This window comes from Grampus griseus (assembly GCF_964374135.1).
Source record: "Grampus griseus genome assembly, chromosome: 9".
Taxonomy (NCBI): domain Eukaryota; kingdom Metazoa; phylum Chordata; class Mammalia; order Artiodactyla; family Delphinidae; genus Grampus; species Grampus griseus.
The window spans coordinates 67,959,259-67,983,833 of NC_139003.1; the positions used below are offsets into that span (position 1 = coordinate 67,959,259).

The following is a 24,575-nucleotide window of genomic DNA, read 5'->3' on the forward strand; positions in this document are numbered from 1 at the left end:
AAGAAAGTAAAAGCCAAGCAAATAATTTACCTAGGATTAGTAGTCTGGCTTTAAACGTATAGTGTGGGTCTAACGTTTCATCAAACTGAGCAAGTAATGATATATTTTTAAAGTTAACATGTGTACTAAATATAAAATTAATATTTAATGTTTTCAACTACCAATATTATTAACATGTATGCAAGAATGCAATGTATGTTTAATACTTTTAGGATAGTGTAATTGTTCCTTAACATTGTGATTTCTTTCATTTAAAGCAAATACATGTTTGTGTCAGTGCATTTAGTTCATAAAAGGCACAAATATAAATTATAGCCTAAACTTGATATTACTATATACTAAATCACTATATCATCCCTTACATGAAGTGGATGTGACAATAATTTATATTTACAAATTCATTCTCCATTGGAAAGTGTTTCTGAGAATCATCTTGACACAAAAGTGACCAATATCTTAAAGGGGGTTCACTGAGCTGGCTGAATATATTGTAACCCAGTAAACATTTTTCTTGATTTTTTTCTTGACCACGGTTTGAAGCTGGGTTTGAATAAAAGTTAGTAGCTATTATGGAGAAAAAAAGATATAAAAGTAAAAAACAAAAAATGTTTACTCTGTTAAATGTACTCTCAATATATTTAACCATTTTAAATGTCAAGATGAGAGTATTTAAAATAGGGAATTTAGATAAAATAGGGAATTAGATAAAGAAAAGTCATATTTATGTCCTGAAGTACATATTTTATAGGTTTTTCAGAGTTTGGTGTAGCCATCTTTTTCTGGGGCCGTTTTTGTTCCTTTGTCCACTACCTCTAGTGCTATTTTATAAGAGCTAAAAGCAGAAATGTTGAGGTACCCATGAAAAGGACTGTTCTTCAATATTCCGGTTAGCTTCAGGCATATTTAGGGAAAATGAAAACATAATAAAAAAGCCCACTTTTATAACAGTATTTGCAGATCGATCTTGCAGATTTCTAATGCTCATAAGATTTGAAATGTTTAGAATATCAAACTAAATGCTGAATTCGTAATAGCTCTGAATTTGTTTTTACTTACAGATTGCTTTTTACTGAAGGAATGCAACAAAAGGAGCTAACAAGAAAATACAATTATTCCCCAATGGTTCAAATAACTATACCAATTATGTATTTGTATTTGATAGTTTAAACATTGCATTGTAATCTAAATACCACTCACCTCGAATATTAACTGAATTATGTTAATACCGTTTTATTAGAAAATAGACCATGGTATAAGTGACTTATTCTTAAAATTCACCTGCCTAAATATATTTAGAAATTAAGGTGAACACGTTTTACAGTAAAGCTTTCTAGTCACTAACTTAGGATAGCTACCATCTTGTTGCTGATTTTATTTTAGCTCTATAGTTTTCTCTAAACTTCTCTCAGAAGAAAATTAGCGTTTGCCATTATAAATATGCCAGTAATTTAAAAAATGTTCTTGAAAACCAGTAGCATTAGAAACATAAAATATATATTTTTATAATTTACTTCACTTTTCTATCCACCCTCTAATCTCATTCTATTATCCTAAGGAAAGCCCTTATTGAATGTCACAAGTCATTCTCACGTTTATTTTATGTAATGTCATCCAGGAGTGTACTAAAACTGTGGATGGGATAATTTTAAGTGCATTTAGTTTGCTTAAAAAAACAACAAAATGGCAAACTCAGTTCTCAGGTCTATGAAGGGGAAAATATAGGTTGACAACCCTAGGTAAATATGGGAAGTAAGAGATAATTGGGATCATATTACTAATGAGGTAAAAGTATGTGGATCAGCTTTTGGAAAAACGTTGTAGTGTTCATCCCTCTAAATCCTGTGGGAAAAATCACTCTAACCATGATTCCATACTATTTTCAGAGAAAGGTGCTTTCATGCTATTATAAAGTTCCATGGAGCTTCAAGCTCTGACACAGAATTATATGAAAAGGGCATTATGTGAAAAGATACCATGGCAAGCCAGGATCCCAGTGTAGAATCAAAACAAAGTTCTTTTAGATTTTGTCATTTCTGGAGTAAATTAAACCCGATAGTACGTGAGAATATCTGACGTTTCCTTATGGGATTTTAATTCTGGAAGGATGTTGAGTCACCGTCTAGCAAACTTAAGCACCACTTTTAAGATAAGAGAATACAAAAATACTCCAAAAAGACAGTAAGTTCTTCCAATTAAAATTAACCTAGCCTGCTTGTTTACCTGTCAGTGTGTCATCATTTTGCTAATGTGTTCCAGCATCTTATATGGTGGATCACTTTAATCCACTGTGAATAAAATGATGCCCCCTTTTGGTCAGCCAGTGGCCTCTTCTGCCTAGTGATTCTTAACGTTCTCCAGAGTCAAATTTCACTTCATCATTTTAGAATAGCTTATGATTCTCTAATAAAGGAATGGTCCAGAATACAAATGCTTCACACTTCCTAAATGTCATATCTATTCAGAATCACTTTTTCCCACTTCATTTATCACGCTAAGTGGTAATTCTCGTATCTTTCTATTTGGCCACAGCCCTTAGCTCTCATTTTAGCTGCTTTTCAGCTGTCCTTTCCTCTTATTACTGGAGATTATTTTCCTGCTGAAATGAAATATTCTCCACTTTGTCCCTATAGAACTCAATTGGATTTTTTTATCTTCCCACTTCTGTCAAGATGTTTTGAATTTAAATCCAAAGTAAGAAAAGTCAGTCCACCCAAGTAGATGTCATCAGTACAAATATACTTTGTATTCAGTCAAGTAATTGATAGAAGAGTATCTGTTTTATGCCTGGAAGATGTTAATCTGAATTGCCTCCCTCCAAAAGTTAATTTAGAAATATTGCTAACTGCCGTGATAAAATTTATTACACAAAGGGAAAAATGTGATATGAACAATCTAATTATTCTATTTCTTGAATACTCTGTATTTATCATGCTAGACTAAGCAAATTAAAATTAACCAAATCTATTTTTTTGTCAGTCTCACCATTCTAAAGCAAATGAAATCCAATAATGAGGTTTTTGGAAATTTTTACGGATTAGTGTTCTTTATTTTTATTTCTAATTAATTAGGGGATGGGGGAACTGCTGGATATTTCAAAATATTTTTGGTTAAAATATGGGACACAAGAAAAACAGTGTTATAAAGTAATTAAGTAGGATGTAGATATCCAATGTATGTGCGATCATGCATGATACAAAGTACATTAAGTTAACATAATGCTTGACTTCTTATATTGGTAATGTCCACTAGGACTAAGAATTCTGATTAGCTTATTTTCACATCAACAACTCTGGATATTTTTACTTAGAAACAATCATTGGATAATTCATCTCTATTTATACATAAGCTTAAAAATGTATGACTGTTGTTTCTCACATTGTGGTGAATAATATTACTATTTCTCCTACTTTTGTCTTTGATTTCATAAAACATACAAAGAAATCTATTTGGCATATTCTTCAAATCAGGGAAATGGCTTACCACATGCCTATTCTCAGATGCTTTTTTATTACACAAGGATTTTTTTCAGTAATAAAAAAGTTCAGAAATTTAAAAAATGTAGATGATTCACTAATTATGATCATCTGGGTTTACACAAGTGCAGACGAATTGGCACTTCAGCTTTATCATGAAAACCTGTGAACATTTAGGAAATCACTGTAGGGAGACCAAAATTATTTACAAAGGATCATTTATTAAACACTTTTTTTTTTTACAAAATACAAAGATTGTTGTTCTGCGTGAATACATCATATATGAAAAAATAATGTGTTTTTACTGAATTTAATTTGAAAACATTCAGAATTTTACCTTCTACCAACTTGAGGAATCAATTTTGTTTTGCAACTTGTCTACCATGGCCAATCAGGGGGGAACCCTTTTTCTTGTTAATTAAATCATATTCACAACAGCTAACATTTTATAGAAATAAAATCAGACAATGTCTGTCATACAAAGCTCTTTCTGCAAGTAACTGATTTGCCTATGATCCTAAATTTTTTTCCAAGCTATAAGATAGGAAGAACTGAGGAGCTAGGTAAGTTTTATAATAATGTATTAGCAGCAGTTGATAGAAAATGCAACATAAGATTTGTTTTGTCTGTGGTACAAGAATATGTCCTATCAGACTCTAATGTATTTTTCTCTACTCAAACACAAGTAAGCATGTGCTGATTGTTTCTGGGATGACAAAATGTATAAAAAGACAAGAAGCTGGCTCTGGCTGTCATTGTGAGTGCCTATTTTCATCAGCTAATACGAATGCATTGCTAAACTTAGTGAAGACAGTAAAATGACTTAAGGGTAATATATACAGAGTTAAAATACATTTTTTAATCCACTTAAGAGTGATTTCAGGCACTGTGGCTGTTCAGGATAAAATGTCTCATGGTTTATTCTTGATAGTAGTGTAACTGTCAGTGCAAGCAAGAGCAAATACCTGCCCACTGTCACACACATAACCTCGGACATCTGGAATGTTCAGAGCAAATTCACCTTCTGCATCTTCACTCTGGAGGCACCTTCAATGCACATGTCTCATAGTTTGCTCTTGATAGCAATTTAATTTTCAGTGCAAGCAAAAGCAAACACAAAGCTGCTCACTGTCATACACACGACCAACACATCTGCAATATTCAAAGCAAGTTCACCTCCATCTTCACTGTAGTAGAAACTTTAATAAGTGGCACTTAGTGTAAACCCTCTATATATCATGAGAAACAGACTCGAGATGCCTGAATTTAATAATATTAAAAATCACGGTCCTAGTCATCTCTCTGTGTAAACGATGTTCGAAGAAGGCTTGCCATCACAACATTTCTTTCCTGAGAATGGAGCTGATCCCCTCTGTGTATATCATAAGTGTGCATGCTCTGAGCTGTGGTCACTGTCGTGGCTGTCTTCATTCGCTAGAGAGTCCCCTGTTTGTTGGAGAGTGGCTGCACCGATTCCCGAAAGCTCTGAAGGGAGAAGTGTTCCTTTTTTCACATTCACCAGTTCCTTTTCTCGAGCAGCAGCTCCTTGCTGTCCTCCTTTTACTCTCTTCCACTTCATTCGCCTGTTCTGGAACCAGACTTTCACCTTTAACGAAGAAAGGGAGCAAACAAAAGAAAGCACGAAAGAAAGTTAAATGGACCATTTTATTCTTCCTTTTTGGTCATCAGTGAAAAAAGTAGCTTTTCAAAGCCTTATACAAACACACTATGAAAGAGTGAATATGAAAATAAATCAACATTGAATTTAATCATGTCCCATGTTCATGAGAATAATTTTAAAACTTTCAGAAGGTACCAAGGACTATATTTCACGTTTTATGACATACAGTATAAAAAATAGATGGGAAAGTACTCTATCATTTTAGGTGGTTCAAAGGTATTTAGCTTTATAAAGAGTTTCTGTGAATTAGAACTGACATTTAATAATTGTCTGGGTCAAACAACAGCCCTCCTCCCGCCCCGGGCTGTCAATTCCTGAACCCATTTTAAAAATGCTCAGGGAGGGCTTCCCTGGTGGCTCAGTAGTTGAGAGTCCGCCTGCCGATGCAGGGGACACGGGTTCGTGCCCTGGTCCGGGAAGATCCCACATGCCGCGGAGCGGCTGGGCCCGTAAGCCATGGCCGCTGAGTCTGCGCGTCCGGAACCTGTGTTCCGCAAACGGAAGAAGACACAACAGTGAGAGGCCTGCGTACCGCAAAAAAAAAAAAAAAAAAGGCTCAGGGAGCTACTGATGAAGCTACATTTGGAAGGTCATTCTGTGCCCCTGCAGTCCACGGCTGCATTCCCAAAGCTTTACTTGACCATTCCACCTCAGAGTGAATCCATCTGCTTTTGAACTATGCTTTTTTTTCTGCCCTTAGTACTTTTATTTTACTTTACATATATGTGATTCCAATGATTTCCTCAAAACACGATTGAGATCCAAAATTTTCACTGATACTTGTTAATTGCTAATACTGAGATTGTATATTATGTTAGTCTCATCAGCTTTGTAGAGACATGCATTAAATGACCATCCATGACCACAACCATAATAATTAATGGCATCATTTCACTTTCTTGTTTAGGAGGAACTGACTTCCTTTCCTGCTGCACTTCTCATCACTGTATATTCTTATTAGGCTAACTATTCCTTTTACATTGCATTTCTCTGTCTACCCCACTCAAAGTTACCACAAGCCTGAATTTTGTGTTTATCAACCCCAAGCCCTTATTTGAAACAAAGAAATAAACAGAGACAACAGCTTTTTTCACTACATGTGACCCTAAAGAGTACTGTTTAATTTCGCCTTTTAGATTTATTGAAATGGAATGTTTTTAACTATAGCCTTCTTGCCTTATCCATGTTGATTCAAGGGACTGCATTCATTCATTTTTCATGACTGTACACAATTTCATTGTGTGAATATATCACAGTGTACCCATTCTCCTGTTCATGGACACTTGAACAACTTGTTTTTTTCCATTATAAATGATGCTGTTATAAATATTCTTGCATTTGTGTTGTGATAAACATGTGATAGAACTTCTCTGAGTATACACTCAGGAGTTGCCATCATACACAGGGTGTATGAATGTTGAATTTAACAGGATAATACAGAAAAATTATTTTCTAAAGCTTCATCAATTTAACCCCCCCCCCACAGTCCGGGGTGTAAGAGTTCTTACCAGTCCACATCTTTGTCAATATTTGGAGTTATCAGTCAGTTTTTTTCCAACATAATGACTATAAATGTTATCGCACCATCTTCTTAGTTTGCATTTCCTGATTACTATGAAGTACAGCATCTTTAAGTGTTTATGGCCCATTTGTATCTCTTCTTTTGTGAAATGCCTCCACATCTTTGGGTTACACTGAGTTGTTTTTGGATTTAATTTCATTCCTTATGGACTCTTAAAATATGTTCTGAATGCTAATTTAATGCTTTGTGGTTATATGGCTGTTACTATAGTCTCTCAATTTATAGTGTGCCCATTTCCTTTCCTTAGAGTATCTTTTGATGATCAGAAACTCTAAAATTTATTATATTCAAATTTATCAATTGTTTCTCTTATGGCTATCTTTTTCATGTCGTCTCTAAAAATCTTCTTTCTTCTGAGACCATTAAGATATTCTTCTTTGTCTTCTAAAAGTTTTAAGGTTTGCATTTCAAATTGGAGTGCTCAATCCATGACGTACTGATTTTAGTATATACTGCAAAGAAAATTTCTAAATTTACTTTATTCCACTTGTATAATAAGTTATTCCAACACCATTTAACGAATAGTCCACCCTTTTTCCAGAGATTATTGTTTTCAACTTTGTCATACATCAAGTTTCCATTTACACATAGCTTTATTGATGCACTCATTTGTTATATCCTTTTGACAAAACCGCAGTCTTAATTATTATAATTTCATAGTAAGTCTTTATATCTGGCAGAGATAGTTCTGTTTTATTCTACTCCAGGAATATTTTGAATATTCTCCATTTTCATTTTAGAAACAATCTCAATTTCTGTAAATGCAGAGTGCTAAAGAGAAAGTAAAGAAAAACATATTACATTTCTAAAGATGTACTTATTTTAGTGGTCTTCAAATCACAATACTCCATCAAAATTTGTACAGTTTTCTCAGCTGCTGGCACCAAAAAACATTTAAACCAAGTCACTTCTCAACTCTGGATTTTCACTGTTCTATCAGGCCATAATTAAAATCTTGTATCTTACATTATCCATACATATATTAATCCACTTAACAATCAAAAATAAGAAAATGTAGGAAAAGATTGCTTAGAAACGCAGAATATGTAGTAAAATAGACGGATTAAAAACAAGCTGATTGGTGTTCTTGTATTATTATTACTTAATAGCCAAATGACAAGCTGTGATTTTTAATCACATATCTACTTAGGGCTAAGCCCCTATACTGATAGGTGCTATATATGCATTTTTCAAATACTCAAAATTTTTTCTATATGATTCCTGTTTTATAGATGAGGCAGTTGAGACGCAAAGGTTAAGTGACTTGCCTAAGAGTACACAGACGGGAAAATGTGTTGCCAGAATTTAAACCTGGTGGTTTGTTTGGCTCCAAATTGATTTTTTTTTTTTTTTTTTGGTTTTGTTCCTGTTATATTTCAAACTCCTGCTTTTTAAGCCTTCAGGTTAGAAAAGTAAAGGATATAAAGTATGTGAACTCCATCCATATGATTACTATCATTCAGGTAATTCTCCTACCCAATATAATTAGGTTTGTAAATATGACAGTATTTTCCTGTACTGTAATTTAGGTAATTATATTACTCAATTTAATTACCTTTGCAAGTTTGACATTGCATGTTTCATTAGATCTTTTCCACATGAGTTGGGCTCTACTCCTGGCTTCACTTCTGAGTTTCTGTGTGAATTTGAGAAAATTATACTTCTCTCTGCCTCAATTTTCATATTTGTAATATTGGAATAATGAGCCTTTCAAGATTCTCCATAGGGACATTTTCTCCATGGACAATTCCAGATGGAAGAAACACATCATCATCATTGTCACCAAAGAGTGAAATATCCAGCCAAAATAATCTTGGCAGAAAATGGGAGGAATAGATTTCTTTAAATCTATACTTATTTCCTTTTCTGGGAGGAGGGGTGCATTAATTCTATAATACCAGTATAAAACCTGTTATGTGCAATTCTAAATGAGAAAAATGTAAGAATATGGTATTGATTTTAGAAACAGTATAGGTTATTTTGTGTTGTTTCCTATGTCTACCATGTGAAATTTTGCCATTTCATTTGCTTAAACAGACAAATGAAAGACTTCAGAGTTTTCAATAGTAGCTATGTATCAATATATATACATGGATATATAGATAGATATATGCATGTATATGTAAAAGCATTTGATGATTATATAATAAATCTAATAATTCTAATACCTTTAGGTATTTTCTTGAGGTATTTCTTGAAATGCCTTGAGGTATTTTCTTAGTTCAAGCTACATATTTGATACAGGAACTCCATGAATTTAGTAATGGAACAAAACACAGAAACAGATGCATGATGAGTACACCATATAAAAATGCGAAGGAAGAGTACAGAACTTCAAAAGTCAGTGTGTCCAGTTGTATTTTCAAATATACTATAAAATATTGGATGAATTGAAATAAGGAGAGGAAGATTTTGGGGAAAAGCATATGTTTTCCTACAACCATCACAGTATTAAAAACAAATCTATAAAAGTATTCCGGATTATGTCAATCTTGCCATTGGAATAATAACTCCATGGTTTTATAAATAAAGAAACTTTATAGTTTAATTTATTATCACTTAATAATCCAGCTTCATTGGCTGGATTGAAAAAATACTTTTGTAAGATAGCTAAAGGATAATCATTCAAATGCTTGACAATTTTAAAATATGCAAATTATTTTGATTAACATTTGCAAGTGTGTTTCATATAATAATCTGCACTTATAAACTAAGTAGAGTAAAACTAATCTTGTGTTTCCTTGGTGACTTGGAATCTCTAGTCATTCATTCATACACTCAATATTACTGAATGTTTAGTAACAGGTAAGAGGGGTTAGATTGAGGAATGTGTACAAATAAATAAGAAATAGTTCCTGCCCTCAAGGCAGTTTACTGACTGTATATGAGGCCTTTGGCATATACTGAGGTGAGTAAAGATTAGCTTCATCTTTTACAGAATATCCTTAAACTGCTTGTTGTTGTAGTTGGTGTCATTGCTAATCCCCTAATAAGAGGTTCCCCCAATGGTCCATGAGATGGCATGAACTCTACCCCTACATTCAATGTCCCACACTGTTTTGCTGCCACACAATTATTATAGCAAATGATTTCTTTCCTCTGGGAATCTCATGCTCTTGTTGTTACTGGCATCCTGTGTGTCTCTGAATTTTTTGTTCTACTAACCTAGCGTAGTACCTTAGGTGGTAGGAAATTGGATCATCAAATATTTTGCATACAACTAAAACAAATCTGTCCATCTTGGAGTATGATATATAAATTTTGTGAACTTTTATTATTTTATTTGGGCTTAAACTCAATTTATCTCCTATCGGCAATTTCTCTGGAAATGCTGGTTAACGAGTTTGTTTGTTTGTTTTTAGTATTTCCTTTTTTTAAGATTGGATCTAGGGCAAGATTCCATATGAAGTATGTTTTGTTACACAGTATGATTAATAACTCAGATAAAAATAAGTTCTTTCTCCCACAAGAATCTGAGTAAGGAAAAAATACCATTGTTCATGAAACCAAAGCAATATGAACTGAACTTATAGCCTCTTAATATTTCTGCATGAAGGTAATACTTTTCAAAAAAATCTTCAAAATAAAAAAATAACAAAGGAAATAATAGCCTGCAGGATTAGTAGTAAATATTTAAAGTGCTCAGTTATAAACCTTACTTTTCAGAACATCTGATTATTATAAAGCCTCACTTTTTAATCCCCTAGTTTACAAGTATTTAGTATTCACATTGCCTGGATAATCAAACTACTATTTAAATAAATAGGAAAACATTTTTTCACATCTTGACTCTCGTTACTGAAGAAAGCAGCTAAGAGAATCTTACTGTAGCTAATTTGTTTAAATGATATTTCAGAATCTAGAAATCTAATTTTTCTCTTTAATAAAAATACTGTAACTGAGAATCATTGTTACTATTTGCTAAACATGCGTTTTATCTCTTTAATTTATTTAGTCATTCACATATGGCCTTCTATGTATAAGTTCATAACACCTGTCCTTGAGGGTTGACAATATATCAGGAGAACACAAATGAAATATGTAGCTGTATTGTCATACAATTTTCTAAAATGGCCAGAGGCAAACTGGTTGATAGAAAGTAGAATCTATATAATGCTATAACCCATATTTATAGACTACCATAAGTGTCTGTCTTTTGAAGAAACAATCATAACACGTAACATCTGGATGAAAATGAAATATTTCGGTGACATATCTAGATGTCTCTAAACATCTGGAGTTTGTAGATTTAAAATTTCAACTGTTTCTATTTGTATATGAACACTTGAAATACTGTAAACACTAACAAATATTTATTCACATCTTTAACATGTGAAAACATGCAAAGGAGTAATTGTATGAATATAATTTTATCACAGGTGTGATTAAATTTGATCATGGCGGCTGATCTAGTAAACCTACTGTATCAGTAAATGGATCCCAGTGAGACTTATCTAAGTAATTCAGTGGCAAAGTCAGTGGTTAAACTGAAGAATTAGAACCAAGAATGCTCTATAAGGTAAGGATGAAAAATGGGGGAAAAGTAAGCTTCTTTACTCTTCCTGTCTGAATAGATTTATATCTGATTAAGAGAAGGAATTCCTCGGCTATTTCCAAGAAGCACATGGGAGCTACCGGTTGACTGCTGTTTCTATAGCAGTGCAACAAGGGGTTGGGACGTGGGGTGTGTGTGCGTGTGTGTGTGTGTCTGTGTGTGTGTTGGGGGGTGAAGGGGGTTAGGACATATTCCATGACTAAAGCCTGAATCCCTGCGTAGAGGACTGCCACTCACCTTTCTCCTCTATTTTAACACAATGTTTAAGACCAGGAAATCATTTTCCGGCCTCTAAAATTTTCAGTTTCAAAGTCTCTTTTTTTTCTTTTTGTACTTAGAATGCTTGAGAACCAGGCTCACTAAAAAAATATGTAGTCATAAAACATTTACTGTTTCACACGACTTTGAACAAACTGAATACGCATCAGCCATTGGCAGCCGTGGGCAAATAACGTGTTGAACAAGAAATAAACTATTTTCTAGGCAACAAATGAAATTCTCCATAATAAATGGTAAAGCAATGGGTACTATTACAAGCCAATCACATGTATTATATTCTCCTTAACAAAAATGCAGCCAGAGTCATCATTCACATGATGAGCAAAATTCTTAGAGGACTGACCACTTTTAAATTTGACCCTTTAGAAATGTCACAGTAGTAGTAAATGCTAACAAGTTTACCTCTTTTGTCATACCTGATGAAATTCAATTCAAATGACCTACTTTATTAATATGAATTTACAGTGAAAATTCACTACACTATTTCTACACAAGATTAAAAAAAACAGATACATCTTTTAGTTATTCTAAGTGAAATACTGTTTAGCTCAGTATATCATGAGTAAATGACTTCAGCAAATCTAAGTGGAAATATCAAAACTAAATTAGGCATTTTTCTCCATTACTGTGTTAACAAATTCCTGAATAGCAATTCTTGAATACATGGAAATTGTGTATTCTGACCCACAGCTGCTACTTACCTTGTTTAAACTACTAAGATCAACTAGAATGATGACCTTTGCTCGCAACATCTTGCCTAATCTCTGGGATAATGTTTAACAATAGTTAGCAATATATCACAATCAGTATATACAATTTTAAGAAATGAACTTTATCCTAGCCACTGTCTAGTTAAGTGAAATCTATCAAATGTAAATATTTGATTGAAACACAGAAACTCACCATTCTTATAAGAGCAGTAGAATATTGGCAATTCTTATGATTCAATCTAATTAAATATTCTGATTATTTCTTGACAACTAATTTCAAGATCAGAATACATGTGAACCTTCACTACACTTTTATTAGATTTTGGGACTGTCTCCAAGATTATTCTAAGAATTTATAATGGCAATTATTACTATCATATGAATATACACTGACCACAAAAGTATTCAGTAATTTCAATAACTGGGAAAATTTCAAAAAATTGAAAAAAAACTGTTCAGCATAAGAATTAGAAGTGATAAAGAGAAATGAAGTTAAAATCCATCCTAAGTTAAATACATCTCAGGTTTTCATGAGGAGTCATGGAAATAGGGAGTTAATTGGTAGAATGTCTTTTATAGCCAAATTCTCTAGAAATTGTCCATTATTAGATCTGTATTTACTATTTTATAGATGTCATAGAACATATGCAATGCTCTATATACATTTTTAGATCACAGAACATCTCTTTAAAGTTGAAGATGTTAACATAAAACTTGAACCAGCTTCTCAAAATTTCCAGAAGCTTCTTAGTTTTAGAATTCATTTTAAATTACATGAAGAAAACGTATATGATCGCAAGGATACTGTGGAAAAGGAGTAATCTTTCATTACAGAAGATTTTTTCTTTAACATTACACTTTAAATGATGATCTGTGTTGCAACGCATATGTTTCAGAATGTTACTGTCGATTTATTGATTAAATATAAGTTAGTTATGTTTCCTTATTGAGGAAATACCTAAAATTAAGGCTCATTTTATATGTGTGTGTATATACAAATAGGTAGATAGCGATGTATCTGTATATCTCTACGTCTATCTCTCTATTCATCTACCTAAGAACGTTTTAAAAAATAGATTCTTTACATACTCTCAAGGCTGGTTCAATAAGGGTGGAGTCTTATTTTTCTGATTTTTTTCTATATTATTTCAAAATTGGATATTTACATTGGTAAATGGTTAGGGTTCAATTGTTTATTTCTCAGCCTTCTACTTTATACAGCTAATATCTCTGAAAATTAAGTTAGGAGAGGCTGGAATTGTTAATCTTCTCTTTATAGATTTTGCTTTATTGTTGATATTCTTAAATTTTACATCATAGCCTTTGTTTTGTGGAACCTAAGGCAGTTCTGAATGTGGCTTTTAGAGCTCACCACACATTGTCGATATGCATTTCTTTAAAAAAACAAACAAACAGCATCACTCAGGAAATATCTCTTTTTATTTTGAACTAAGATTCCATTGTATATTCCACCATCAAATTGTCCACCCTATTCTACCCCATTTTTCCCATCCGAGTCAAATCATATTTAATCTCTCAAATTAGCAGGCACACCATGATTTAAGCAAAAGAAATATCTAACCGTTACTCTATGTGACTGTTAAATACTACTCTAAAGAAATGAGGAAATATCTAAAATCACTGGCTACACAGGTATTCTTGGATTACCTTGAATAGACAATATGTCTGATCTTGGAGACATAATTTATTACCTAAGTAACTGAAAGTATTCACAGAAATGTATAGAAATAAACCTGCAAGGGGAGGGATTGCGCAAAATTCTGAGTAAAACACAAAACCACTGTTTATTTGGCACAGGAAAAATTCTCCTTCACAGTCATCCAAAAAATGGACGTCTATTTGGAAAATACTTGGCATTGAGCCATTTAATGATTTATGAGTAACAAACAAAACATAATCCCTCTCATTCCCACTAATGTAATATGATCCAACTAGGTGGGATTTTCCATTTATCTTGGCAGAGGTATCATGAATTCAGGCTGTTTATCCTGGTAATCTTAGCTTACAAATCTGCAACATTGCACCTTTGATTAGCTCTGTGAAATGATTTTGTGAAAAGGAAGGATCTCCCATTCTTTCTATATTTGGCAGCTTTAACTCTATAAGTATGTCCATTTTGTCACTCCTATAGTTTTATGCAGCTGCCTTCCCTCCTCTTCCCATTGTGAGACATTAAAAATTTGGCATGAGCTTTTTCCAAGTGTATCTGGATGGATGAAAAAGCAGAATAAGCTTGTCAAACTTAAAAAAAATCTTGGGACAGGAGGGTCTTTAGACTGACTGGCTCTTCAAAGTATTCCAAGTGGGTCTGCCAACTGAGGATTATTAGATGTTGACTGAGAAGGGTATATGAGAATATGTTGTACACTTGAGGCTGTAAATTAGAAACTGGAAGGTTACTAGAGTGGTAACTGTTCCACAAAAAACCACTATATAATTAAAATATTTAAAGCTCAACTTTGTTCCAGTGTATCCATTTTTATTTAACATAAAACAATTTTCTTGAACATCTAAGTGCTAACATGGAATTCCCTTTGCAGGATAAGCCTCTTTTTCTCCTTCTTTCTTCTTCCTCTTTGGCCCGATGGAGTTCAAAGGGGATTACAGACTTCCCCTACCTGTATAGGCATTGCATTATGGGAGACACAAACATAAAAGTCCTATTTCTTTGGAGATTTCAGAACTATTCTTCAGGTTTGAAAATTTGAGTCCCGAGTTATATTTAAGGATTTAGTGTACCTTACTTTTCTCTAAAAGGAAACCTAATCATTATTGCAAATATTTATAATCACATGTATGTGGCCCATCAGAGCATTGTGGCAAGTATATTGATTGGGTGATATAAACAAGGGAGCAGTATCTACAAATAGCATATCAATTATACATATATACATATCAAATATACATATATACATATATACATATATATATATACATATCAAATATACATATATTATACATATATGTATATTATACATATACAGTATCTACAAATAACATATCAATTATACATATTTTATAGGCAATTATGTAAATTTTCTAAATAAAATTACATCTAAAAACTGTTTCTGGTTATAAAGTAAGTTTTCATTTAGAAGAAAGTTATTTCTTGTGAAACAATTCTGCTGTTAATGGAAATGATTCAATATTTGTTGTTTTTTCCCTTTACATTATTAGAACAAACAAGTTCTTTTTCTATATTTGAATTTTGACAGGCTTTTAAAAAATCAATAAAAAAATTTTTTAGGAGATTAAACATTCTATTAAAGTTAAGGAAAACACTGAGCAAAATGGAGTTAGATATAATATTCTTTGGTGTATACATTTAAGTTACTTTAATAAATCTCATGTTATTTTAAAGTGTGGAAAAAATCTTGCAGCAGAATGAAACTGAAAAATTGTACATCTATAATTAGAATATTTTACATGTGGAAATCCTATAAAAGGGGAGTTAGTTAAGATTTCATATGTCAAGATATAGATTACATAGGTAAGTATGTATGACATTAATGCAAAATCAAAGTAATGGAATAGCTGTATCTCAATTAAAAGAAGATGAATGCAAAGGGTTCAGTTTATAACTCTATGTTTATAATTTTAAAAGCCCAACCATGAGAAAATGAACTGAAAATATCTCACTGGGATGAGCACTCTGGCATCTTGGAGGAATATGCTTTCAGACCTTTAAGAATAGCAAAATTGATTGACAGCATACAATATTTTTCTGATGAATTTAGCATAGTAAAATTCAGCCCAGAATAAAAGTCTTCAGATTCTTAATTTAAGATATTGAATGTGCACAGAAGTAGAGGAAAAAGACATGAGCATTTGGCATAACCAGAAACATTCTCTCAGATGACCCTGTCATTCCTCTCTTTTGATATTCAACACTCATCACAATAGTGAACACTTGTTCAATTTTTGCTTCTTCCATGAGTTCTACCAGACTTGTCCAGCTTATTTTAACAAGATTTTATTTCTATCATTTAGCTCAACAAATATTTGTGTTACAAAAGGATTAACTCACTATGCCTTGCATAGCAAAGAAGTTTTCCCCCCTCTGGGTGATAGATTTGTTTTATAGTTTATGCTAAGATTTCTTTCACATTCATTGTGACATATAAACCTGAGTAGAAGAAAGAGAAGGTAGTTTTAATTTCCATTTTAGGCCTTGGGGAGATTGTTACTTGCCTAAGAATACCCAATTCCAATTGGCAAATCTAGGATTTTTGTTCAGATTTTTCTCATAACAATTAAATTTTTTTCTGACTAACAAAAACTAAAGACATAATTTTGATTGGGAATTTAGATTCCACATGCATCCATCATATTTTCTTATTAACTTGCAAAACCGTTAACAGAGATTTATAGGATAAAAAAACTCTTCTACACAATACCAAATTTTGAATTCTTTGAAAACCTAATTAACTCTTAGTGTTTGTTGTTGTTATTTTTTCCCTTTATGAGGCTATAGTTAGATTGTTTCCCTAATGACCTCCAAAAAATTTTGCCTTCCTTCCATGTGTCTACTCCCATAGGTGGTCCTCTCTTACAATGACACGGAACTTGGTCATATGATTCACTTTAGACAATGGGACATTAGTAAATATGATGCAAGCAGAGGCTTTGAAAGCCCTTGTACGTTGGCGTTTTTCCTCTAACTACTCCTGGGAATGCTTCTACCACCATTTGTGAATCCCAGGGAGCCTATTAGAAGATGAAACCACATATGCAACAGGGACAAGATGTCCCAGGTGAGGCTGCCTACACCAACCAATTCTTAGTTACCCACCAGCTGACTACAGTTCCATGAGGGCTCTAGGTAAGGCCAGAAGTAGGCCAATTGAGCCCAGTCAAAATCTTTGATCCTCAAAATTTTGAGCAAATTAAATGTTGGTTATTATTTAAAGCCATTAAGACTTTTGAGTGGCTTGTTACACAGCAAAGGCTAAGTGATACAAATTTTAAAGGGACTCTTTTGAAAAAACAAAGATTAAAATTGTGCATGTGCGTGTATATAGTGTGTGTGTGGGGTATGTATATATATGTACGTAAGTTTTTCACATAATGGCTTCTGATTCTTTTCCAAGAATGGCAAGTCAGTTAGAAAAAAGAAGAAATACCCAAAATACCTTCAAAATTCCCAAACCAAATTTAAAGAATTTCTCCTAAAAAGACATTATTCTTAGCCAAAAGTGAGACCTCTGCTCTATGATCAGATAATGACAGGTAACCATAGGACATTCCCAGAAAAGAAAGCACAGATCTTGACTTTTCTCTAGACTAAACACAGTAATGCATCCCATATTTCTGTAGATTACAAGCAAACTCTAGTTTCTTATTTCCTTTATGTATCATTTAAAATATAGTTTCATTTCCTAGAATTCACTGTCTCTATACAAAAACATTAATGTATAATTCCACCCTCCTTCTTTTTTTCTGTTTCCAGTTAAAAAAAAAAAAAGCAAAAAAACAGAGGTCTGACAATGTAGATTTTGGATCCTGCTTTCCAGCATGCCAAATGTATACTTATGGAGAGAACTTTGTATGTGAAGTTCAAGGGAATGAAAATGTTGTGCTCCATAACTTCGGTACTTGTCGTAATATTTAATAAAATATAAACTGCCAATAAATAAAACCACATAAAAGTGTTCCTCTGTATATTTTCACTACCCAGAATTATCCTACTAAAACCTGAAATACAGAAATTAACAGAAGGAAAGCAGATGATTGAACAAGTTGGATAAAATAACTTGCTCTCCTAAGATAGTATTCATCTGTCCACACTATGTTGATATTTCTTTGCTTCCAGTGGGATCCCTGGAGGAGGTGCGTACAGTGGAAGAGGAAATGAGACTCTACTCCTAAGAGTGCCAATCAAAACTGCACTGTCCATAAAGATGTTTGCATTTGCCTTTCAGGAATGTTTTCCTAAAGATTAGCAACTATTAACCATCAGTAGGGTAGATTCTCCTAGGGAAAATCAGAATCCATATAAGGAGTGCTCTGGGAACACTACTGGAGTAAATCATATGCCATTCAATTAAAATACAAGAAAGGACCTAAAAAGTAATTAATTAAAAATATTATTTAGGTCTCATTAACTGGTGTCCACAGGTCACTAATAATTTCAAAGTGTTCTCTAAATGAGTGGGTACCAGAATTTTGAATTTCTGAGACCAATACAATTTCAAAAATATTTGAAGTAATGGGGTAGAAATGTTTACCAATGATCTATGTAGCCTTGCTCCCATAATTTCCCAGCTCCCTTGAATTTAAGTAGTACCATTGACTATTTCCGGACATTAGAGTGTAAATGGAAGTGACATGGGTCATTTCCAGGTGAAAACATTTAAAGGTCACTGCATGAACCTCCAACTCGTTCTTACCTCCTGTGGTTACCAAGGACACCACATGTCAGGATGCCAGAGGGTCAGATTGGGTCCCTGAGTGATTATTTGGAGTGCTGGACTTGTAAAGTTAGTATACTGAGAGTGAACAAACAATGAATTTTTTTCTTATGTCACTGAGGTTTGGGGGTTAATGTGCAACATAAACCCTATTCTGAGCAATAGAGGAAACCAACATGGGACTGCCAACTTTCTATTGTGCAAAATAAGGAGATTTTAAAATATAAGCAAATAAAATTCCTCTCCATATGCCGTCATTATATAAAAGAAATAATATTTTAAAATAAAAAAATATAAGAAAGGTACAATCACAGAACAAAGGATGATTTCTTAAACTGAATAAATGCAGTTTTCTATAAAACATGGCTATCTTATTCTTTCTTAATTTTGTCATTTTGCTGGGCAAAAACTTCATCATGAAAGAGAAAATCTGTCTTCCCAATGATATTTAAGAACCACAGAGCTAGATATTTCAAAAATGGCGGGAGAAGACTGTTGACCCAAAGCAATTAAAAATATCATATAATCTCAATATCCGACATTACCTGTCTTTCAGTGAGATCCAGATTCACTGCTATCTCATATCGCCTCAGTCTGGTCAGATAATTATGATGGGCAAATTCTGCTTCAAGTTCTCTGATTTGCTCTTTGGTAAAAGCTGTCCTTTCCTTCCTGGGTTTGCTATTGACTTCTGACTTGTAATTTCCTTCCTGGGAGTCTGAAAATAAAAGAGAGAATTAGATTTAGTTCATTCATTTAAGCATGTTCAATCATATCATTCATACCAGAAACATTTACTGAGTAACTACTTTTCCAGGTAGCGTTAGACATGATAAAAATAGAGAGAGACCAAAGACAGTAAGACTTATCTCAACACGGTGAGATAAATTTCTTTTTTTTCCCAATGTGCCCCCAAGTGACTCACAACCTAATTGGGGAAGTGTCTAGTTTTCTTCTTTTGAAATAGGAACAAAAAACTTAACTGCTCTTAACATGCTGTTAAGATAAAACAAAGCCCCTCTAGAAAACAATTTTATATCTGAAACTATTCAGATATAAAATTTCTTCTAATAAGTTTTTCAACATAAATTCTTGAGATCTAAGGATGACTAAACAGAGTGATCCTAAGAAACAGTGGTGACTTAGTATGTGACTATCTGAGCAATTCAAATATCTAGCAACTGGACCATAAAAGTCAGTTCAAGCTCAGAGTAAGCATACGTGTGTGTGTGTGTGTGTGTGTGTGTGTGTGTGTATTTATTGTTTTTTTAATTTCAATTTAAGTGCAGTCTCCTTGAAGGCAATAGCAATGCTCTCCTTTTATTTTGAGTAATACTTAGTGCAATGTGGAATCTATAAATACAATTTTGTTCATTTAACTCAAAATATGAACACAGTTTTAAATGTTTTTTCCCTACATATGAGATAAACATAAGATGCACAACACCTAAAATTAGGTACCCAAACACCAAATCTTATAATGCCCTGTAGAAAAAATCATAATTTACAGCAAGCATATCATGCCATCTTTTCTTCTAAGAGTTCAAGACATAATTAACATAGAGTTATTTTACTTATCTTCATAATATCCCTGAGGTGTAGGTTAGAAGACATTCTTAACATACTGAAGAACAGAACATGTGTCTATAATGGAAAAAAAATTCTACATATACAAAGTAATAGATAATCATACCAGCTCTAACAATTCATGTCAAATTTACCTCAGTGAAATATCAACATAATCAAGATAAAGTGGCATGTCTGTACTCTCTCAAAAATTATTCCAATTTTCTAATTATTTTTGAGCCTGTACACACAAATAGTGATGCCTTTACCAGGTAGTGATACAATGAACTCTTCTATGAAGCCAAATGAGAGAAATGATATAGGAAAAATGATGGTCAATCACATTATGAAGTGTGACTTTTTTTTAACTGACAAATATAGTATGGTACAGCATTATGAAGGACCTTTTAAAGTGGTATTTGTTTCTTCATCCAATGATGCTTAAATATGCTATGTACAAAATATTGGGGTTTTTTTTTAGTGTTCTTTTCCTTTCTGTCTGGCTGGGGGAAGTCTAACTAAAGTCAAGAGGGGTCTGCATAATGGAAATCCTCTAGACAAGGTGCTCTAATGTAAACAGTTTTGATTTGACTCTTACCAGAATCTACGCTGGCCAAATGTAAAGTTTTCTAGGTCTAGTAGCAGCAGTGGCAATAGGTTTGCATCAAAATTTTGGCATACTTGGCCACTAATTTCCTGTGAGGGATCACAGGACATGTTTCACTGACTGGTGCACTGGCACTGTCATAAATTCTTTAGAATTCACAGACCACATTTCTGGGCTTGACACATAGTCCTCTGTTGACTACCTCCGCACCTTGACAGGGCAGTCAGGGCTTTATCCAGTGCAAAAAGTGGTTTGTGGTATGTTAGACACAGGCTGACTGTATCTGATTGTAAGCCACTGGGACCAGATGAGTTATGGATTAGAAGATGTGTGAGTTCTCAGCTAGGCTGTGTTTACACCATATGAACTTACCAGGCTCTAAGTGGAACCTGCATTATCCACTTTTTTAAGCCACAGATTTGCCAACCTCCACATCTTTGGTTCATTTTGCTATTCTGGTATTATGTGAACAAAACTTTCCGATGATTGATTTCTTTTTTTTTTTTTTTTAACTTTTCCATCAGCTGTACTGGCAGAGGCAAACTCAGTCACAGCCCAGAATATTCAGATAAGTCCCTCTCACAAGGACTCATGTTCTCACGTGAATCAAAAGTATATTTTTGCCAGTTTGGAGCCATGTTTAGTCTGAAATCTGTGGCTGATTATTCTTTATGTGGGGACAATGCTCTTTTCCCTTCAGTAATGCAACTCTGGAAACTGAAAGCAAAGCCAGGGCATTTTTTCTCATAAGCAATTCAGTTGGAATGATTCATGGTTAACACATTCCCTTATATAAGCATGAATGAACAAATTCACATTGAGGAAAGCCTATTAAGTTGTATTTATTTTTGAAACCGATTTCTTTTAACTTTTGCAGTATTCAGCAGTACTTCAAAAATGCCACAGACACACACAAACATACAAAACTTGGGCCAGTTCTTGGAAGAAGGGTTACATGCAGTGGATCTACACGCATGCCCACTGAAACTAGAAATATACAAGAGAAGGTTTATACATCCAGTGACTGAATTTGAACAAAAGTCTGGCTATAATTCAACATGTATATCCAAAAGCAACTTACCAAGTGCCTGAATTCCAAACCAAAGTAGCTCACAAAGTGAAATTCAGTGACTAAAATGATGTGAGTTGTGCACACTTACAATAAGCACAAATGGAATAGTTATATTGTAATTAACATGACAAAGAGTGGGTATGTGCTTCTTGATTTCATTACCTAAAAGAGAATGTCAATGTAGCTGAGGTAGCACCAATGTCAATTAATTATGTGGGCACTTTTATCCTTGGATCTGTGATTCTGTTGTGGTTTCCACCCATGATGCTCCCACTTTTTCTTTCCTGTGAAAAACATGCTCCTTGGGATTGCATTTCTGGACTTACATTTTCTTACAAGAAAATATAACTTATAAATATAACATAAAAATATAACTTTTAAACTTATATTTTAAATCTTGGATTTAAAACATTTTTTGACTTTTTTCCCCTGTATTTTGCAAAGTCCATCGTTTGCTGACCCTGAAGCTTCTACTCCTATCACCTGACTAGCTTTTCTTTGGTGGAAAACGGGTGACAGCCTTGGACGAGGCTTTTGGCAAACTGCACATTAGCTTCCATCTGTTTCCCAGCTGTTTCAACTGAGGCAAAACTCCCTCCGTTTTCTTCAACCTCCCATATCCTATGCCAAATGGTAGGTGTTGAGGGGGGAGTCTGGAAACTGCCCTCCTTTCTTGCCTACAACCGCAAACAAAGTGTCACCATCTGTACAGTACATTGCAATGTAAAATAGTACAATTGTTGTTTCTCGTCTCAGATACTTTAATGCACATGTGGGTGCACTCTCACACTCCCTCACCGCTTGGAGGAAATGTTGACTTATGTGTTCAGGTATAGTTGGCAGTCCCAGTTCCCTAACCTTTTGCTCCCTGGGACTATGCTAATGGAAGAAGTCTGCAATACTTCCGTGGAGGATAAAAATTGCCCTCCAAGGATCGTTTCTGTCTAGCATTTAGAACTTCTCCACATGTGACTTTTTATTTCCCCTAGTGCAAGAGGATGCCAAAAGATAATAATGTTTTACTGACGACAAGTAATGTGAGGGCTTGGTCTGTTCACTAGTGGCACAGAATGCCTTTTAGCAAAAGAGAAATAATAAAGTATGATTGAGTATATTTTTGGCTACCCTGAGTAAACTTATTACCTTGTTTAAATGAAGAACATAATTTACCAATGTCTGTAAAATATCAAAATGTAAAGGAAGGTCTCCACAGCTTAGACTACAATGAATACTTATTTCATATTCTGAAGAAAAAAATGAATACTAAGCCACTGTCTATTCTAGTGCTTTGCAACTTCTTGTGTTAACGTTTTGTAAGCTATTCAAAACGAGAGCTACTCTGTTATTATTAACAAAGCTCCGCAAATAGTAGATGTAGGAAGCTAATAATTATATTTATATAGGCATAGAGATTGTGGATAGATGTAGGGTAATTTATAGAATAATCCTATTGATGCTAGTAATTTTCACATTTAAACGGGAAATTGCCTTCCTTATGGGAAACTTATCCTACTTGCTGCTCCAGCTTCTTAATGAGTGGGCATTTCAGCCTTTCCAGATTTTTTTTTTTTTTTTCAGAGTAAATAATCTTCCCCAGGGGTTCTTAAATCCTCTAGGTGATCCACTCTCCAGATTTGAGAACCACAATCATAGTGAGCTACTATTACTAATGAATGTGGCTATTATACACTGAGGTATGTAAGGGAAAAAAAGGATTGAAAACTACTATGCTAAATCTAGAATAGAAATTAGCATTGAAAATATCCACTGTTTCTTATATCATTGATGTGAAAAATGTAGAGCTACTATAACAGTTTCCCTTATAAAGCAAACCCAAATTTCAAAGACCAAAAAAAAAAAAAGAAATTTCCATTTTTAGTAACAGTTTAGTAATAGTAACAGTTGTATTCAACATGCAAAAGTCATTCTATGGGCTGGACCAGTGACTATCAATTGGTGAATGTACTCTTTTACCATCCAGCCTCCCTCTTCACTGCCTCCTTGATTACTCACGGGATTGTCTAGTACGCTTTCAGGAATGAAATAAGTCAGATAAATCTCACATTAGTGAAACTGAAGATATATTTATTTTTATTACATTTGTGTTGCCAATTGTATGTTTTGAACAAATAATTTATAAAGGATACCTTATTTACTTCTGTTAAAGGAATTTAGGTTATTACTTGGTGGGAGATATTGAAAGATTAACTGTATATAGCTAAAACTAATGTAATAGAATAGTTACTATTATGTCAGAGTAAATTTTAGTTTACAGATTTGACTTTTTCCCAACACACTTGGGCATAATTTTATACAACTAATTCTTAAAGTGAGAAAAATCAAAATTCAGTGTACATGACTGTGTCAGTATTTAGCATTAGCTACCTACATAAGCAAATATTATAATTGGTAACATTACAGAATCATACCACACGATGTAATTACATAGAGGAAAAGAGTATGAAGACTTGAGATACTTTATAAAATCTATGTATTTTTAGGTCACATTTTAGAATGAGAGCGAAAGAGAGAGACATAATAGCACAAGATTGTTCTTAAATTAGTACCAATTTAATAACTTAGTATGAATCTGGATATAAATAACTTGAAAACAAATAC

The 24,575-nt window shown here is 33.5% G+C and overlaps 1 protein-coding gene across 1 annotated transcript in view; it reads right to left on the reverse strand.

The window, feature by feature from the left end:
* Positions 1-3,683: 3,683 nt before the first annotated feature.
* Positions 3,684-24,575, reverse strand: part of MEOX2 (mesenchyme homeobox 2) — a 65,178-nt gene continuing 44,286 nt past the window's right edge. Inside the window, exons 2-3 of the mRNA XM_082662327.1 lie at positions 19,257-19,429; positions 3,684-5,079 (exon numbers count right to left, since the gene is read on the reverse strand). Coding sequence (XP_082518453.1) covers positions 4,855-5,079; positions 19,257-19,429 — 398 coding nt within the window. The 3' untranslated portion in view covers positions 3,684-4,854. The remainder of the gene's footprint in view (positions 5,080-19,256; positions 19,430-24,575) is intronic.